The 19701-nt window shown below is 42.2% G+C and overlaps 2 protein-coding genes across 2 annotated transcripts in view; one reads left to right on the top strand and one right to left on the bottom strand.

Moving 5' to 3' along the window:
• LOC137659695 (leucine zipper transcription factor-like protein 1) overlaps positions 1-19701 on the top strand; it is a 159285-nt gene that overhangs the window by 113288 nt on the left and 26296 nt on the right. The window lies entirely within an intron of this gene.
• The window catches only part of LOC137660221 (aldehyde dehydrogenase X, mitochondrial-like), a 52071-nt gene that overhangs the window by 16248 nt on the left and 16122 nt on the right, over positions 1-19701 (bottom strand). Inside the window, exons 2-8 of the mRNA XM_068394938.1 lie at positions 13275-13379; positions 13012-13113; positions 12553-12718; positions 12091-12281; positions 11493-11582; positions 3706-3835; positions 3040-3224 (exon numbers count right to left, since the gene is read on the bottom strand). Coding sequence (XP_068251039.1) covers positions 3040-3224; positions 3706-3835; positions 11493-11582; positions 12091-12281; positions 12553-12718; positions 13012-13113; positions 13275-13379 — 969 coding nt within the window. The remainder of the gene's footprint in view (positions 1-3039; positions 3225-3705; positions 3836-11492; positions 11583-12090; positions 12282-12552; positions 12719-13011; positions 13114-13274; positions 13380-19701) is intronic.

Here is a 19701-nt window from a genome sequence, read left to right as displayed (position 1 = left end):
AAAGGGAAAGTATCTAATGGCACTCTTACAAAGGAAAGGAAGCTTGCATAAATATTGTAGATTTATTACTTTATGCTCCATAAATAATTATTTTTACTAGTTCTGAACACCAGTGTTGTATACAGGAAGCAGAGTATCTACAGCAAATTACAAATTTCAAATGGGGTCTTCTATCAAAGTAAGAGGGGTTGTGACAAAGGCGATTTCTCTGCCTTTCCTTACATTTACATCTTTAAAAAAAAAAAAAACTTCACAAGCTCATGTAATTGCTTTATCATTACAAAAGTATGTTTTGACAAGTGTTGACTTTTCCAATCTTCCAAAATTATTAAAAACAGTATGCAAAATTAATTAGATATATACCTTTTATTACATATTTAACAAGATATATCTATTCTTAGGGAGTGCTTAAGAATTATCAATACTAAAAAGAGATTTACAAGCCAATGAGTAAAACTCAGCTGTTACAAAGCTGAACTACAATCTTTAATAAGACTCACATACATCATGCTGAAAATTGGAGTTGGTTAAATTAAAAATTCGACTGCTATGTGGAGAATAACAAAATGGAGATTAAAAACATTAAGAACATCTACAATCCATCAACATGGTTGCTAATGGCACAAAACACATATAACAACAACCCACTCTAACTACGCTCACAAACTCACATCAAAGCCAGAAGAAAAAAATTTCAAATTAAGCTAAAACTAACGAACATATGACAAGAACTAAATTTGGAATGAAAAGAACTGAATCTGGACTCGCAAGGCAAGAATAAAAGTACAACAAGATCACTGCCGATGAATATACAAGTGCTAAATTAGCATATCCAAGTCTAGCTCATTGCCATACCCATCACATAGGCACAATAAAAGATGAGGGGAGCAAGGCTATTGAAGCAAGGGAAAACGGAAGCTTCAAGTAAGAAACCATGTAAACCTCATGTGTAACAGAAAGGTAATTTAAAAGAGCATGCTAGATAGAAATTTCTACCCATATAAAACCGATGTGATGATTTTATAAATTTTATTAGGAATAGTTTTTTGTGCAAAATAGACCCCAGTTTTTTTATACCAAAATTGCAACTGATTAGCAAAGCTCCTCATCTTTCTATTCCAAGATAAGGACCTCCTTCTTAGCAACATATACAAATTACTGTTTCAGGTCTATGGATACTATACAAGATTTACAGTCACAAAGTAAAAATGTACACTGCCAAATAACCCTTATGAGAAGGGTATTTTTCATAGAGCAGGCTCCCTAGTCATTTCATAAGAGAATTTATTTGCTTTAGATTCTTAATTTTCTTGTGTTATTTTTCTTTCATTCTACTGCAGTTTACTTTTTTATGATAGGCCTTTGTGCTTGAAGCATTCTGCTCTTCTAATAATTTTTACTACTTGGATAAAATATAAAAACTATATATAACAATAACCGATTGTATTCTACTGTATTCCTTACTCATTACGGATCAGGAAGAAAAAAAAAAAGAGAGGGTGGTTATGGCATTCTTAGGCAGCAGAAACTCTGCTCACTCAAGCTGACAGCACAAATATCAACCCCACTGACAGGAAGGGTTCTATAGTTCCATTGCACAATTAATGGAAAATAACCTCACTGACAGTAATGGCAATAACACCATGCCCTACTGCTGCTCTAGCACAGTGCCCTGCATATAGCAATAATTTCTTTGCTGTATAGGCAACTTAGTTCTATATTTCATTATATTTCTTTAGGTCTCTTCTTATTTAAGCTGACAAACGCATGAATCTTTACCTTACTAAACTTCATTTCAATTTTACACGAGAAAATTCTTACAGTGATAGTTCTACGAAACCCAAAATGTGATCTAGCAGTTTTGCTACAGTGCTTTATCATGAGCATAGCAAAAGCGCTCGACTGTAAATCGTCAAGAAACTAAGTATTTTGGAAACATATAGTAAAAACTTTGCGAAGAAAGATTGGAAAGAAAGTAACAAAGCATCATTAAATATTCAGGATCTTGTATTACCAAATCATTGCTATTCATGCAATGCAAATTGCAGAATGGGGTTATGACCTGTGAAATATGGAATCCAGTCTTAATTTTTCAGGAGTTTACTTTATACATCACTAAAATACCACTTACTGACATTTTAGGTATCTAGGCTAAGAGCCACACCCTTGCTCACTAGGGAAATTTACACCTGCACCATTTGTAGCAATATTTGCCTAATTATTTCCTGATTTTCCAGGTCAACAATAATGCCACCAGATAACTAAAAGGACAACTATCATCCTGCAAAACAACACACCTGATAGGACTAAACTCATCAAAAATACCATGAAAGACTACTATGAAAGCCATTGGAGAAAAAAGTATAAAACCTCTTACATTAATGTTTTAAGTCTATAACATCTTACTTATAGTTGATAGTTAAGTCTGAGAAGTATTAAAATTAATTTCAACATGCTGGACTACCTATCCATTGCTACTTTTCATTCTAATATTGGAATGACATAAAAAATAAAAGCTTTGATTATTACTGCCCCTCCAAAAGCAAAACTGCAACAAGTTAATATAATGAGGACAAAGTGGAAGATTCCCTAGCATTAGTTAGTTCTATCCATACTCTACTTTGCTTCATCTATCTATTTATATTTGATTCTCTACTAATCTGCCTCAAAGCATAAAATTTCTACTTCATAATTGATACATTATACTGTATGATAGATATGAATGTACTCAATTAGAGCTAAACAATTTCAGCAATTTTTTTAAAAGTCTACAATGTCTGTAATATTTCATTTCAGATATGTAATAAAATATTTAAGGAGATTTTTATTTCACATTTGCACAACCTTTGAAATACTGTAAACAATTGCTTCAAAACTTGTGATTACAAGCACTAATTTCATTGATGCTAAAAGATAAAATAACATATCTCATTTCTTAGAACGAAGGATGGAAATGGAATTCTATTAACAAGACTACTTGGTTACATTTTTAGACTGCAAAAGGCAATGAAACACGTGCATTTGACATTAGCTTCTTACCTGTGGGCCCTGCAATATACCTTCTTGAAATGGATCACCTACAGGTCTACTCTGTGCCGCTTTGACAGCACCTTTAACAAATTCGTCATAAATGGATTCATGAACGAACGTACGAGACCCGGCACAACAATTCTGTCCATGGTTGTTGAACATGGCTGAATGGCACAAATCAACAGCCTCATTCACTGTAATACATTACTCAATTAATAAACATTTTGTCTAAAAGTTCAAAAGACAAAATATGTAAAATGGTAGACAAATTGGAGGAAAAAAGAGAGAGAGAGAGAGAGAGAGAGAGAGAGAGAGAGAGAGAGAGAGAGAGAGAGAGAGAGAGAGAGAGAGAGAGAGAGAGAGAGAGAGAGAGAGAGAGAGAGAGAGAGAGAGAGAGAGAGAGAGAGAGAGAGAGAGAGAGAGAGAGAGAGAGAGAGAGAGATTGATTGATTTTCTTAGTTTCTAGAAAATTGGCACTACCTACATACAATCTTGCATGCCTATACAGACAGGAAAAAGCTTTACTCAGCATGATGAAAATAAATGACTAAATTATGCCTGTAGTTTATAACTAAATTGAATTTGTTTTAAAACTTCTGCACCAATAAAGCCCTACTTATCAAGTGTTATCAAACATTTGATGTAATAATCCACAATAAGAAAACTACTACTTACGGTCACCACAGTCTTCACAAACTACAATTGGACTTTTCCCACCAAGCTCCATTGTTACTCTCTTCAAATTGGATGCACTAGCAGCACCCATGACTTTCCTTCCAACTGCTGTAGAACCAGTAAAAGCAACCTAAGAAAAAATAATTTCATATATATAGTAACTTCTATGGATGCATTATGTAATAATTGGAAAGACAATTTCCTATTTCTAGAGGTGTTCCATAAGATTTTGTTCTACCAGAAACTATTTTCTTTAATCAACAAGGTCCTTCAGATTTCTACTGTATGGTACGTTTTTCACTCTATTTAGTACAGATTACAGATCCTACTTCATTCAAAAATTTGGATGTCCAAGCTATTTCAAATCTTACCCTGCAGAGATGAACTCTAATTCATTATCAAACACTAGTAATACAAACTTTTTTTAAATGGACATCTATATTTTACAATCTTAGAAAATTATATGAAATATTATGCAAACATTGAACTTTCCTGTTCACAATTCATGTCACCTGCAAAAATGAAACACTTGAAAGATGCTAAATTTACAAGTAGCATTAGTATCTTTTAGTTAGCATTTATTAACAGATAAATTTGTTATGTCCATTGCTCAAGTGGACAGAAGAATATTACAAAGCATGGTGCTTTGTCAAGTTAAGTTTTACATTAAGGCGACATATATTTTTCAAGTAACGGCGAAGAAGGAATTGTTATTTGTTTTGAATGCTTCTTGAAGCAAAGGCAGCTTCATGGATAGAATAATTACTTGGTGGATAACTTTAGGCAATAGTGAGGCAGCAGCAAAATTCCCACAAGACCTATAGATATTTAAAGAAGGTGGTTACCTACCTAAGCAATCATTTAAGAGTTAAAAAAGAACAAGAAATCTATTTCAAAGCAAGGGATTTCTCAATAAGAAGAAAGTTAGATTAACGGATACAAAGCATCGATTGAAACTATGGGTACACTTCATATTGTACTTTGCTCGTATACATTTTCCGATTTACTGGTACAGTAGTTAGAACACCAAAGACTATTTTTCTCATTACACAAGGAATCTAGATATACAATTCAGTTGTTGGGGAAAATGAAAGTTTAAAAGAATGGGTCTAATTAGACTTTTCCATAAAAAAATAAATCTACATTAGTACACTGTACAGTACTTAACTTTCATAACCCAATAACTTTTCTCATAGTAATACATTGATAAAAATTAAACAAAACTTTAAAATTGTCAAAGACATACTTCAAGACTCAAAGGTATGCTTATTGAATTTGTTAAGCAAAGAACAGCCGAATATCAAAAATTTTAAGTAATTTTTATTTTTCCTAACATACTTACCGAGAATTACTTCCTTAGGAGAGTCACTTGGTGACCTCTTTCTCGACCATTTTTGGCGCCGATATCCCTCACCCCGTACTCCATACAGGCCTACCCCCGCCGCCACAGAATGCGCCCCGAGGGCAGGATTAGGTCAGGTCACTGCCTCTCTGGGCGATTCTCCTCATTCAGTCCGCCGTATAGCCCAACTTGGCAATGGAAGGATGGCACTCGGGGACGGAAGGGAGGGCCATTACCCGGAAGTAATTCTCGGTAAGTATGTTAGGAAAAATAAAAATTACTTAAAATTTTTGAGTTGTTCCAACACGAATACTTACCTCGAATTACTTCCTTAGGAGACTTATACTTTAGGAGGCGGGAGTGCTATTCTGACACTTGACTAGGCACGTAGGGCCTAGAGGGCTATGGAATGCGGGGGCCTATCAGAGTACGGGAGTGAGGGTAACTGCGCCACCTTACGCTATTACCTAAGATTTTACCTCTTAAAAATTCTTCTGACGATTTTCTCCGGATGTAGTCGCGAAGAATGTGTTCATCGTTGGGTACAGCCTCTGGCCTTACCGCTACACAGCCCGGAGGGCGGCCATGACTGTCCCAATGGAGAACCTGTCCAAGGATTTCCTTGAATAACCCTTGAGATAGTGGGCAGTAAAGTTTGACTGGTGCGACCAAGTACCTGTCTGTAGGATCTGCCTCACCACCATGTTTCTCTCAAAGGGCAAGGGGGTGCTCAGACCCCTGATGTCACGGGTCCGGGGAGTGCCTGGCACTGCCATCTTATCCTCTTCATAGGTTCTAGCGATGCCTCGTCTCAGCCAGCAGGAAATGGTGTTCTCGGGAACTTGCTTCCTTTTAACACCTGTGGAAACGAAGAGGTTCCTGATACCTGGTCGGAGTGAGAGAAGTCGAATGACAAACCATGTATCTTTCCCACTCTCTTATCGGACGCCAAGGCCAGCAAGAAGACGGCCTTGAGGGTGAGATCTTTGTTCACGATATCTTTCAAGTGTTCAAAGTGGGAGCGCCACATCATCTTCCGGACCTTGCCTAAATCCCACTGGGGCACCTTTCCCGCCTGAGGGGGGTAAGACTGCTCGAAGCTTTGACAAGCATCGCTATGTGTCTCGAGGACCCCAGGACGATGCCCTTCCGGAGGAAGACTTGGCCTAAGGCAGCCCGAACCCCTTTTTATGGCTGGGATTGACCTCTCCACTTTGTCCTTGAGAAACACCAGAAAAACTGCCATGTCTGGGACAGAGGCCTTAAGAGGTCTAATGAACCTCTCAGCGCACCACTTCGCGACGGAGGTCCATTTTGTTTGGAAGACCGCGGGTGGCGACTTCTTAGGAATAGAGACATTCTCTTAGTCGTGGAGGAAGAATATCTTTCTTTCTTCAGGAGCAGCTCTTAGTCTTCAGTCGTGAAGATGTAGGGAGAGAGGCCTGCCGAGGAGCTTGAGAAAGTGAGGCTGATGCAGAAGGTCTGACCTGACGGACAGAGGCCACGGCGGTTGACTCAATAGGTCTTTTAGGTCCGCGAACCACTCTTCCTGCCTAGCCACCAGGGCGCTACCAAAGTCATCTGTAGGTTTCGAGCCACCTTTATTCTGCTGAGCACTTGTCTTATCAGCGTGAAAAGGGGGAAAAGGCGTACACATCCAGATTGTCTCACTTGTGCTGAAAGAGTCTTCTAAGGAAGCTTTCGGGTCTGGTACAGGGGAGCAAAAGACTGGGAGTTGGGCGTTGAGGTTGTTGCAAGGCGGTCAACCACCGGGGAACCCCAGCGTTGAATGTTGAGCTTGGCTATTCCTGGGAGAAGGGACCATTTTGTCCCTACTATGTGGCCCATTCTGCTGAGGTCGTCGGCCAGAACGTTTTACTTTCCGGGAATGAACCTTGCTAACATCACCCCTTGATTCCCTACCACTCAATCTAGATTCTCTATGGTGAGATCGCACAACTCCTTCGATTACAGTACCCTGCTTGTTTATGTATGCCACTACCGTGGTGTTGTCGCTCATCCACGCCACGGTGTTCCCCTTTAGCAGACTTGCGAAGTGTAGGCACGCCTTCTGGACTACTTCCAACTCCAGGACATTGTGTGGAGTTGTCTCTCCCCTTCCAACCAGGTCTCTCGTGCCGCTTCGTCGGGGGGAAGGCCTCCCCACCTCTGGTTGGAGGCGTCTGTGAACAGTAGTAACTCGGGAGGGCCGGTCCCGAAGGACGTCCCCCTGAGTGAGTTCGACTGGTAATGTCACCATTCTAGGGAGGGTCTCGTGTCTGGAATGACTGGGATTAGCACCTGCTGCGAATCCGTCTGTCGCCAGAGGTTCCTGAGATTCCATTGGACGGAACTGAGCCTTACCCTCCCTTGGGGAACTAGGTTCTCCAGAGAGACCAGGTGACCTGTCAGCCTCTGCCCGTCTTCCGCCCTCCTGGGGTGTTCTGACAGGAACGGCTGACTAATGAGCCTGAGGTTTCATATCTTATTCTCCGAAGGGAAAAAATTCTCCCCGAAAAAAGTCTAATGTTATTCCCCAGTAGTTCATTCCAGTGGAAGGGAATAGATTTGGTTACTTCGGGTTGATTCAGTTCCCCAGATCCTTGCAAAAACTGGGGGAGACTTCTCCCTTGTCCCTCCAAGAGGACCTTTGAGGCGGGAAGAAGCCACCAGCCGTCCAGGTATCTGATAAGGCGTACGCCTCGTTCGTGCGCCCCCACTGCGACAGCCGTGTGGACTCTCACGAACACTTTGGGCGTTGTTGACAGACCAAAGAAAAAAGGGGGGATCCTGAATTGCAGGAGCTGGGAACCCTATTTTACCCGGGGGAACTTCCGACCCGAGGTGTGGACCGGAATCTGGAAGTATGCGTCCTTGGGGTCGATGGTATCCTACAATCTTTCTCCCTCAAGGACAGCAGGACTGAATTCTGCGTGTCCATTTAGAAGCCCGTCGTCTTGACGAACCTGTTGAGAGCTGACAGATCTATAACCGGTCTCCACCCCCCGGTCGCTTTTACTGCCAGGAATAGGAGGCTGTAGACACCTGGCCCTGGGAGAAGAACTTCTTCCATGGTACCCTTCTCTAGCATGGATGACACCTCCTCTTGAAGGGCGGTCCTCTTTAACGGGTCTTTGGGATCTAGCCATTCTATCCGGTTGGCCGGAAAAATCGTGGGTGGTTCCGTTAGGAATGGAAGTCCGTAGCCCTTCTTTAGTAAGGACACTGTCCAAGGTTCCGCTCCTTGAGCCCTCCATGCTTGCCAATGACGCCTAAGTTACCCTCCAACCCGAGGGTTGGGTGGGGATAGGGGCCTCCCACTCTTATCTTCTTCTAGAGGGGCGGCCTGACCTGTCTCCCCTAGAGGCGGGGTAACCCGACCTGAAGGAGCTAGAGGGCGCTGGAGCTCCCCTGCAGAGGGGCTGAGGCGTTGCGGACCAGGAGGAAGAGGGGGGCTTCTCTCCTCGTAGTGCTGGTAGATGCTTGGGGTGTCACGGCACTATCCGAGACAGACCTCTAAAGGGTGGTCTCCTAGGAGTTGTAGGTCTGGGGACGTTAGTCTCCTTCTATTTCAAGACCTTCTCCATTATGGTTTCTAGTTCCTTCCGAGGAAACAGAGACTCTCCCCCCAAGGGAAAGCTGCGAATGGGTCGCGTTTCCCCGTCTGGTGCCTTCCAAGACACTATCGCCAGAACAGTGTCTCGCTTCCAGAACACCCAGTTATCTGTTAGTGTGAGAGACTGATAGTTCAATAACCTTAAGGGTTGAAGGCCTTGCTGGACAGGGTCCTCGGGGTCAAAGGAGGCTTCCACACCTCCCAAAGAGTAAGCCCACCAGTCCAGCCAAGAGGGGACGTTTACTAAGTCCCTCGACATTTTCTCCATCATGGAGGCTCCTGCTGGTGAGAACCAGACTGGGGCTGAAGAGGCTCTACTGTCTGAAAACGCCTTGACTAAGGATGACCTGCTGACCCTCAAAAAGGCTTGACTTCCCGGAAACTACGTCCGTTGTTGCAGGTTCCGGTACCTGTGGTGTCTTCTGCAAAGGCTAACCACTCTCCTATAGACGGAGTCCTCCGTCAGGGATCGCTCTTCTCCGTCAGCCGAGGACCTGGATTTCATCTGCGGGGACGCCCGCACCAGGGGGCCTGGGTTACCGCAAGCAACGCTGGTTCAGCGGGGACTCCCGTCGGCCCAAGGCTCTGGGTGCCGAGGATGCGGTTCCCGTGGGCTGACCCGACAGCGGGAACCGTTCCTTCTGACCCGAAGGCCGCACCAGCCGGGCTGGTTCGGCCAGGCCGCCCGACCAGCAGCGCGTTTCCCCCGCTGGGCGGGGTTAACCGTAGGCTTCGGGGACTTGCGCTTACCTGTGGAGTCCTTCCTACCGCTTGATCTCGAGGCGCCAGGTCACCGGGCACTCCCCAGGAGCTTCGGTTCTGGAATACCAGGCACTCCCTTGCGGTGGTACTGGTTTCCCCGGCGGGGAGCTCCGCACCAGGTTCGGGGTCAGAACCGGCAACGCCGTACCGTCGAGGACTACTGTTCGTGTATTCTCTCCGGGGGACGCGGACGCGGATCCTCGTGGGCTGACCCAACGGAGGGAACCGTTCCTTTTAAGTCCGAGGGCCGAACCAGCTGTGCTGACTCGGCCAGGCTGCCCGTAAATAAGCCCGCTTACACCTGCGGGCGGGCTGGGGGACGCGGACGCGGATCCCCGTGGGCTGACCCGACGGAGGGAACCGTTCCTTTTAAGTCCGAGAGCCGAACCAGCTGTGCTGATTCGGCCAGGCTGCCCGTAAAGAGGCCCGGTTACACCTGCGGGCGGGCTGGGGGACGCGGACGCGGATCCCTGTGGGCTGACCCAACGGAGGGAACCGTTCCTTGCAAGTCCAAGGGCCGAACCAGCTGTGCTGATTCGGCCAGGCTGCCCGTAAAGAAGCTCGGTTACACCCGTTGGCGGGGTGAACCGGAGGCTTCGCGGTCTTACGCCTGCCTGAAGAGGCCTTCTCGCATTTCTCCCTGCGAGGGTTATATCTGCGTCTGGAGGATGGCCTTCGTGGTGAGAAAAAACCCTGGGTTGTCGGTCCGGGGGACGCTGCAAGACAGACCTGGGAGGCTCCTTCTCGGCGAGGCCCTCGGCTGCAGAAGAGACTGAAAAATACGCTAAGAGACTGGAGAAGAATTAGAGACATTTTCCCCCACATGGGGTCATCAGAGGAGACGTGGCCTGCTTGTACCAGGACTCCGTCTCCCCACACACTCCCGAAAGTAGTACTTACCTCGAACTACTTCTTAAGAGTTATCTTCTACACAATAAACCAACCTCGTCTCCTACTCTGGGTAGGAGAGGGTGGTAGGGAAGCTCAGCCCGGCGGGACGCCCGGCGCTAGTCTTCTTAGGCGAACCCTTCGTCGCACACTTCCTCTTGGTGCTATACCGCACCCACTCAAACTCTTGGGGAAGAGCAATGGGCACTTCCCCGCAACTGACTTACCTCGTCCCCTACTCTGGGTAGGGGAAGATGGCTGTATAAGAATCTCTATTCGACGAGGCATCGGGAATTAAGTTGGCGAGGAGAGGCTCGTCTTCCTACGAGCCTCTTGGATGTATTCTTCCTTTTAGTGCCGAAGTGCACTCACTGCACTACGTTCCAGGACCAGTAGTCCTGACACGTGGTTGAAGAGGAACATAAGCTGCCCCTACACGGCAACACCGAGGATAAGGGGAGGAAGAATGATTTCTTGTAAAAAGTTTTCCTTTCAGCTATCAATTCCTTGAAGAAAATCAAGGAATACCGTTCCATAACGCACACAACGCACGACACAAGCACTAAGGAAATGAATTAAACACCGGGTAAGGACACGGTTGAAAAGTGAACGCACAGGAACACTTGGGAGGTACACTGCGAAAAAACACAAGTCCCCACGGTGGGAACACGTGAAACACTAAATGCGCACAAAGGATCGAGTATAAGAGACTGGGAGTGAGATGTTGAGCATCTCACGACCAAGGACTGAATGAGGAGAATCGCCCAGAGAGGCAGTGACCTGACCTAATCCTGCCCTCGGGGCGCATTCTGTGGCGGCGGGGGTAGGCCTGTATGGAGTACGGGGTGAGGGATATCGGCGCCAAAAATGGTCGAGAAAGAGGTCACACCAAGTGACTCTCCTAAGGAAGTAATTCGAGGTAAGTATTCGTGTTGGAACAAACTGTAAATTAGCTTGCCAGCAAAATAAATGAGGTAAAGTAAACATATTAAAGTAAAGAGGGAAAGAACTTTGGCTGGAAATCTAAGAGAGACTGCAAGGAAATTTTGGCGTTAGCAACAGTGTAATACACATGGTATACTGGTGATAGCAAATAAAAGTAAACTTACTTAATAATCATGCACGCAGTATCATGACTCACTTCTAATATCTGTAACATATGCTCAACACTTCACTAACCTTATCAATGTCTGGATGATGAGTTACCGCTTGGCCAGCACCTTGACCAAGACCAGGTACAACATTGACAACTCCAGGAGGGAATCCGGCCTGCAAAACAAATCGTCTTTAAAAATATATCGCCGAGAAGAGGTACATCTCTTATGCTACTACTTTACTTTGAAATCTCAAGTAAAGAAATAACAATTATTTAAAAGAATAAGTGTATTATAATAGACTACATAACTCAAATTCTATTCACATTTTGCGTTCTCATATTTATTTCTCCAAGTTATGTTCCCTAACACATTTATTAGGTAACAGGCACCAACAGCATAATTGAAGTTTTGTGTAGAACTGAACAAAAAAGTCAAGATCTAGAACATTAGAAAAATTCATCATTAGCATCTTTGTTATTGTCTCTTATAAACTATCTATAGTATTATCAATTTCTGGCAACACTAGATTGAAGGAGGAAGACTTGAAAAGTAATAAAATTAAGTCAGATAAGAAATTTGCATACTACAACCTACAGTACCATATTTTGAAATTCCTTTTAATACATATGAGCAAGAGATAAAAAGACACACTGCACTACGCATACTGACAAAATCCTTACCTCTTTTGCAAGGGCAGCGATGTACAAGGAGCTCAGAGGTGTAAGTTCTGCAGGCTTGAGGACGATGGTGCAACCAGCAGCCAATGCAGGGCCCCATTTCCAAGCCAGCATCATGGCTGGATAATTCCAAGGAATAACTTGCCCAACAACTCCTACTGGTTCACGACGTGTCATGCACATGTAGGGTCCGTCTGTCAGAAAAGAGGAGCTACAGCGCAGTGCGTTAAGCTTACTACCAGCTATAGTACACAGCATGCAGAATAATATTTCATCCTTTCCCTTCATCTCTTTTACTCACAAAAATTCTTGCAAAACTTTGTCTTTCTCCAATTTTTCATCAATATTAAAAACAAATCTTTCAGGCTAGTCCTATCAGAGTTCAAACCCCCACTCAGTAGTCTGATTAAAAAGTAGCTCAGTTTGTTGTAAAATCTAGCATGGATTGTTCTGTGACCTACTAACCACAAGGAACTGTCGCTCCATGAATCTTGTCACACCAGCCAGCATAGTAACGGATAGTCTTGATGCTGAAATCCAAGTCTCCTAAAGATTCTGTGAAAGGTTTACCATTGTCCAAGGTATCTAAACTTGCTAGATAGTTTGTATCTCGTTCAAGGAGGTCACAAAGCTGAAAAATTGCTATAATTAATCTCCACCCATTATGGTATTAAATATAAGAAGGAACTGTAAAAATTTTCTACAAAAATAGCAAGCAGTAGAAGCAGATATTTTCTTAATAATGTGAATTAATAAGATAAATTTCTTTTATTGTTTAAAGTTTTTGATCATGTAACTAGCAAATTAATCTGACAAAACTATATAGCTTGCCATAAATCTAAATTGTGTGGAAGATAAAAAGAAATACATGAACACAATTCATTAAAACATCTAGATCACCTCAAATAAATTTTTCCATTTTACCTTGAACATGAGCGTTGCACGTTCAGAAGCATCCATGGTCCGCCATGGAGCATCGTTGCTGAAGGCTGCTCGAGCTGCTTTAACTGCCTTGTTGATATCAGCCTTTATAATTAATAGGGAAAAACAAGGAATCTTTAAAAAAAATAAATAAATAAAAAACCCTCTAATATATTACATAAGTAACCAACAAGAAAACATACATAAAATTCACTGTGTCAAAAATACTTCAATTTGTAGAAAATTAATGTCTCCCAAGTCCTTACTTCTTCTCCTTCAGAAATATGACATATGACTTCCTCTGTTGCTGGGTTAATAACTGGGAAGGTCTTCTTCCCAACTGCATCAACAAATTCATTGTTGATGAAAAGCTGGAACAAAGACAAAAATATTAAGATAAAGTGTATAGTTTAATACACAAATCTAATATTGAGATAATGTGTATAGTTTAACCATTTTACCCCCAGGCTCTTTGGAAATTTCCAACCCTTAACCCCCAGGGGGTTATTTTTTCCCCAGCACATTTTGCAGTATATTTTCTTTAAATTGCTCTAACAGCCTTAATTTTTGTCATAGAGAGGTCAGGTTGGTCTCATTCTCTTGGAAAATGCCTGAATTTTTTCAAAAAATTATCAAAAATATGAAAAAAAAAATTTTTATAGCATTTTTTTGCAAGGACGTACCGGTACGTCCATGGGGGTAAAAGGATGAGTTTTGTGAAACGTACCAGTACGTCCTTTGGGGGTAAAAGGGTTAATACACAAATCTACAAGAGAATCAACTTAATAAAGAGGCAAATTTTACAACCGGGGTCTTATATCTACCGTATGTATACTACAACCTTCTAAGAAGTTCTGCTACCTAAAGTTAATATGTTGTACACTTTATTTTATTATAGTTTCTCCTCTTAACATAGTTTATATAAAATGTCACAGTATCTAGTGAATTATACATAATTTCATGTTCTTGTTAAATCAGCTTATGGTATCCAGGGAGATAGATTAGCTTTAGCTTTTTGCTTTAACAATGCAATCGCAAAAAATCCAAAGAGGCAAAATAATTATATAAAAAAACCGACTGATAAAAAGATGACCTCAAAAATAAATGGTCTCAGTCCAAATTAAATTAATCATTGCATGTTATTACAATATTTTATACCCAACAAGCAATTTAAGCAAAGATATAGATAAATATCTTTTATCTGATATGCAATTATAAATTTTTACTAAATCAGTGACTTACAATAACTAACAATACTGTATTCATTTTGAGGCACTTGTCTAATGATGAAAATTATAGCTTGAAATACTGTACACCATTGCGATAACCAGCGTATAATAAAAACTTACATAATATTTATGAGAAATTATAACTAATTTCATAATACAGTATCGTAATTAACCCTCTAGTAATCCCAGCCATGACAAAATCGTTATCAGACCTATGAGCAATGGCGACATGTGTCAAACTACTTGTGCCGACGTTTTTGCAGTGTAACCAACAAGGGAATAACGATAGAAACTGAAAATTGCATTAAAAAGGCGAATAAATTTTCTACATAGCTACAGGTGCACCATCGAATTCTCAGAGTTCATTCATTCACTTGATAAAATTACGACAAATGTTCTAAGTCCTTTATATTTTTCCTAGCTATATAAACCAGTCCTTCTAATTAGAGGTATAGTCCAGCATTGGCTGGAAAGGTCATTGATTCACTGACAGTTTCATTTGAAATGACGGTGAGAGGAATACACTCAACTACCCGCCTGATTGAGTCGTGTTTTTTTTACCTGTTCTCAGGACTGAGATGGATGGTGGAGGGCTGAAAATCAAAAGGACTTAAGAGCAGGGAAAATACAAATCTCAGAACAGTACTTTGAAAATTTGTAATCTGTTCCGTCTTAAATTAAGAGTTTATATCATTGGTGGGACGCAGTCCTTACGATCCGGACTAGAATTATCTTAGTCCATGGAACATGCCATTCTAAAAGATCCTGTACTATAGTCCATTTCTTTTATCGAGGCAGATTTGCACCGACTCGCAGCGGTGTCCTTCTAGCTCGGAAAATTTTCCTGATCGCTGATTGGTTAGAATGATCTCGTCCAACCAATCAGCAATCAGGAAAATTTTCCCAGCTAAAAGGGCACCGCTGCGAGTCGGTGCAAATCTGCATTGCTAAAAGAAATTGACTGAAGCAAGGGAGATGACCAATAACCAACTAATCTGCTAGGCATATAGGGATGTACTGACTGCAAGGGCCTCGACCAGTGCAAGAAACTTTGTATCAGATCACAGAAAAACCTTAATCTACCTAGAAAGAGGAGACTTGCAACAGAATTATTCAACTAGGGCTTATAGGTTTGGTAGACACTCTCCTATCCTCTATCTTCCTATGAGATGACAGTAGAATTGCTTTAAAATAGACTTGTTTGAATGCAGACTTAGGAATGTAGCTTACGTGCATCAGTTGTTCGGTTCAACACAAGAACTGCAACTGCAAGTTCAAGCTTGCAGCAAATGTTTTTATGTTGAACAGGCTGACACAAGTCTTTTTATAGTTTATATATGAAATATGTTTTGATTTTGTTACTGTTTTTAAAACATTTCAATTAAATAGTTCATAGTTTGTCATATCGTTTATTTCCTTATTTCCTTTCCTCACTGGGTTATTTTTTGCTGTTGGAGCCCTTGTGCTTATAGAATCTTGCTTTTCCAACTATGATCGTAGCTTAGCTAGTCATAATAATAGCTGTTGCACCCCAAGAGAGGGAAAAAAGAAAAAGAAGTACTATTAATACCACATTTCATTCTAGACTTCTGCCAGAATGCTACCTAAGACAAGAAGCTTTTCTGTCCTGACAGGGGCCTGGGAGAACTAGGCTATGCAACTTAGTGAGCACTTGCCAAAGCCCTTATCCTAAAACACAAAGGCTTGGAAAAGAAAAAAAAGAAAAATTGGACAATGTCTCTATGTATTATATCAGGTTTAGGTTGTCTATCAGGATAGTCCTAGGCGAGTTTATAAAGCTTGAAGTCCCGCCCCTACCCCGTTAAGTAGAACACCACATCCTCGGTTGGATTAGGATGTACCCATTTCAAGTGGCTTCTTATGTAATCATCTCAATGCCTCTTATGTTTGAGGGCACAGCGCTTCACAATATCACTGCTAATCATTCAGGGTTTTTTTTACATCCAAAGCCAGAGATTTGAAAATTTGGGCTACATAGCCTAGCACTGGGGCACACGAGGCCATATAAGAGCATCAATGCAATTTGGGGAACCCCAGCAAGTACACTAAAGTAAAACTTGAGAGGTTGGACTGCAAAATCTTAGAAAGCAGGAACGGAGGTACGAGTAGAAGGATATTAGGCAAATGCAGCCAAGGGCTGAAAGAATGCTGTAAAGATCCTTAAATAATGCCTACAGTACACTAGGCGAGGTGCACTGATGGCATTACTAACCTACAGGAAATTTCACATGATTATTCCCCCTACACGGCTTGAGGGGTATGGCTGGAGGCTACAGAGGGTCAAAGGTAAGCCCAGGGCCTTGAAGTTTCTTAAGATCCACGATTAAAGTTCAACAAACTACAGTACGTATAGCGAATTAGAAGACAGCAGGTGTGAAATGCAATTACAGTAGTTCATATTAGGGGACTAGCAAGAGTTTTTAGGTATACTGTACTATACTTCTATAAGTCCGGGGGTGAAGAAATATAATGCAAACTTAAAAAAAAAAATATTCTAGTCTTTAATAATGGTATAGGTGCATCATTTTAACCCTCATTGTCAAGAAAGTTGACAACATATGCAAGTTGGATGTAACTTTGCCACTTAAAGATAAAAATGGTAGTGCAATAGTACAGTAACTCCCATTCTAGATATTGATAAAAATAAATTTCCTCCACTTTTGTACATGTGGTTTACAATGCAATGAGTTTGAGGCATTTTTCACCGAGCTATTTGCTCACTGCCTTTATGGAAATAAAAACTGGCACACAGACAGTAACCCCGTCTACTTCATCAGCAAGAAAAAACTGTACTTTTAGGGCTTAAGTGAGGTAGCGATAAGTACGTATACAGCCCTGCGAGACTACTTCTTTCGACTTTGATACATTGAACAATTTCTTTAATGTTTCTCATCATGCTCATATTCTGGGTTTGTCTTTGAAGATTCATTCAATGAGAATCAATAGATTGCTAGGTACATTTTGTAGTTTCCTTTATTCTTTTTTCATAGCATAACCCTTTGGATATAAATAATTCTTCAGTGTTTTCATAAATTTCTACCAGTTCTTAACATCTTTTCAATTCTCAGGGCAAATCATTTAATAGTTTTGGTGATAAGAATCCAAGAAATATGTTATTTTCATTAGTAAAATAAATTTTTGAATATACTTACCCGATAATCATGTAGCTGTCAACTCCGTTGCCAGTCAGAATTCTACGGAAGGGATACGCCAGCTATCACTATACTAGAAGGGGGTGTACTCACCAGCGCCACCTGTGGCCAGGTACTGCAGTACTTCTTGTTGACACCACCTCAATTTTTCCTCGGTCCACTGGTTCTCTATGGGGAGGAAGGGTGGGTCAATTAAATCATGATTATCGGGTAAGTATATTCAAAAATTTATTTTACTAATGAAAATAACATTTTTCAATATTAAACTTACCCGATAATCATGTAGCTGATTCACACCCAGGGGGGTGGGTGAAAACCAGTGTACATGACTAAAGGATAGCTAAGTATCCCATATTTCATATAATCAGTTATTCAGAATAACAATGAAATAATAAGTACCTGGTAAGGAAGTCGACTTGAACCGTTACTCTGCCTTTAATAAGTTCGTCTTCCTTACTGAGCGCAGCGTTCCTCTTAGGAGGCTGAATCAACTCTAAGGTGCTAAATTATACAGGGCTGCAACCCATACTAAAGGACCTCTACACAACCTCTAACCCAGGCGCTTCTCAAGAATGAATTGACCACCCGCCAAATCAAAAAAGGATGCGGAAGGCTTCTTAGCCTACCGTAACAACCCAAAAAACAACAATAAAAGCATTCAAGAGAAAGGTTAAAAAAGGTTATGGGATTAAGGGAATGTAGTGGCTGAGCCCTCACCTACTACTGCACTCGCTGCTACGAATGGTCCCAGGGTGTAGCAGTTCTCGTAAAGAGACTGGACATCTTTAAGATAAAATGATGCAAACACTGACTTGCTCCTCCAACAAGTTGCATCCATAATGCTCTGCAGAGAACGGTTCTTATTAAAGGCCATCGAAGTGGCTACGGCTCTCACTTCGTGGGTCCTTACCTTCAGCAAAGCAAGGTCTTCATCCTTCATGTGAGAATGGGCTTCTCTAATCAGAAGCCTTATATAATACGAAACTCCGTTTTTGGACAGGGCATCGAAGGTTTCTTGATTGCACACCATAAGGCTTCTGACTGTCCTCGTATAGGTTTTGACCTATTAAGATAATATTTCAGAGCTCTGACAGGGCAAAGAACTCTTTCTAGCTCGTTACCCACCATGTTGGAAAGGCTAGGAATTTCAAACGATCTAGGCCAAGGACGTGAAGGAAGTTCATTCTTAGCTAAAAATCCGAGCTGTAAAGAACATGTTGCAGATTCGGATGTGAACCCAATGTTCTTGCTGAAGGCGTGAACCTCACTAACTCTTTTAGCTGTTGCAAGGCAGACGAGGAAAAGAGTCTTGAGGGTAAGGTCCTTGAAGGAAGCTGACTGGAGAGGTTCGAACCTAGGAGACATAAGGAACCTTAAGACTACGTCTAGATTCCAGCCTGGAGTGGGTAAACGACGTTCCTTAGAAGTCTCGAAAGATTTAAGGATGTCTTGAAGGTCCTTGTTGGAAGAAAGGTCCAAACCTCTGTGGCGGAGAACTGAAGCCAACATACTTCTGTACCCTTTAATCGTAGGAGCCGAAAGGGATCTCCCATTCCTTAGATGTAATAGGAAGTCAGCTATTTGGGTTACAGAGGTATTGGTAGAGGAAACTGCATTGGCTCTACACCAGCTTCGGAAGACTTCCCACTTGGATTGGTAGACTCTACGAGTGGATACCCTCCTTGCTCTGGCAATCGCTCTGGCTGCCTCCTTCGAAAAGCCTCTAGCTCTAGCGAATCTTTCGACAGTCTGAAGGCAGTCAGACGAAGAGCGTGGAGGTTTGGGTGTACCTTGTCTACGTGAGGTTGACGTAGAAGGTCCACTCTTAGAGGGAGAGTCCTGGGGACGTCGACCAGCCATTGTAGTACCTCTGTGAACCATTCTCTTGCAGGCCAAAGGGGAGCAACCAGCGTCAGCCGTGTCCCTTCGTGCGAGACGAACTTCTGAATGACTCTGTTGATGATCTTGAACGGTGGGAATGCGTAAAGGTCGAGATGGGACCAATTCAGCAGAAAAGCATCCACATGAACTGCTGCTGGGTCTGGAACTGGGGAACAGTACAAAGGAAGCCTCTTGGTCATGGAGGTGGCAAACAGATCTATCGTAGGCTGACCCCACAAGGTCCAAAGTCTGTTGCACACGCTCTTGTGAAGGGTCCATTCCGTGGGGATGACTTGATCTTTTCTGCTTAGGCGATCTGCTGAGACGTTCATGTTGCCCTGAATGAACCTCGTTACTAGAGTGAGGTTTAGACTTCTTGACCAAATGAGGAGGTCCCTTGCTATCTCGTA

Source organism: Palaemon carinicauda, chromosome 20 (assembly GCF_036898095.1).
Source record: "Palaemon carinicauda isolate YSFRI2023 chromosome 20, ASM3689809v2, whole genome shotgun sequence".
NCBI lineage: Eukaryota > Metazoa > Arthropoda > Malacostraca > Decapoda > Palaemonidae > Palaemon > Palaemon carinicauda.
Note: the sequence above shows the minus strand (reverse complement) of the source record. Positions and strands in the feature narration are given on the sequence as shown.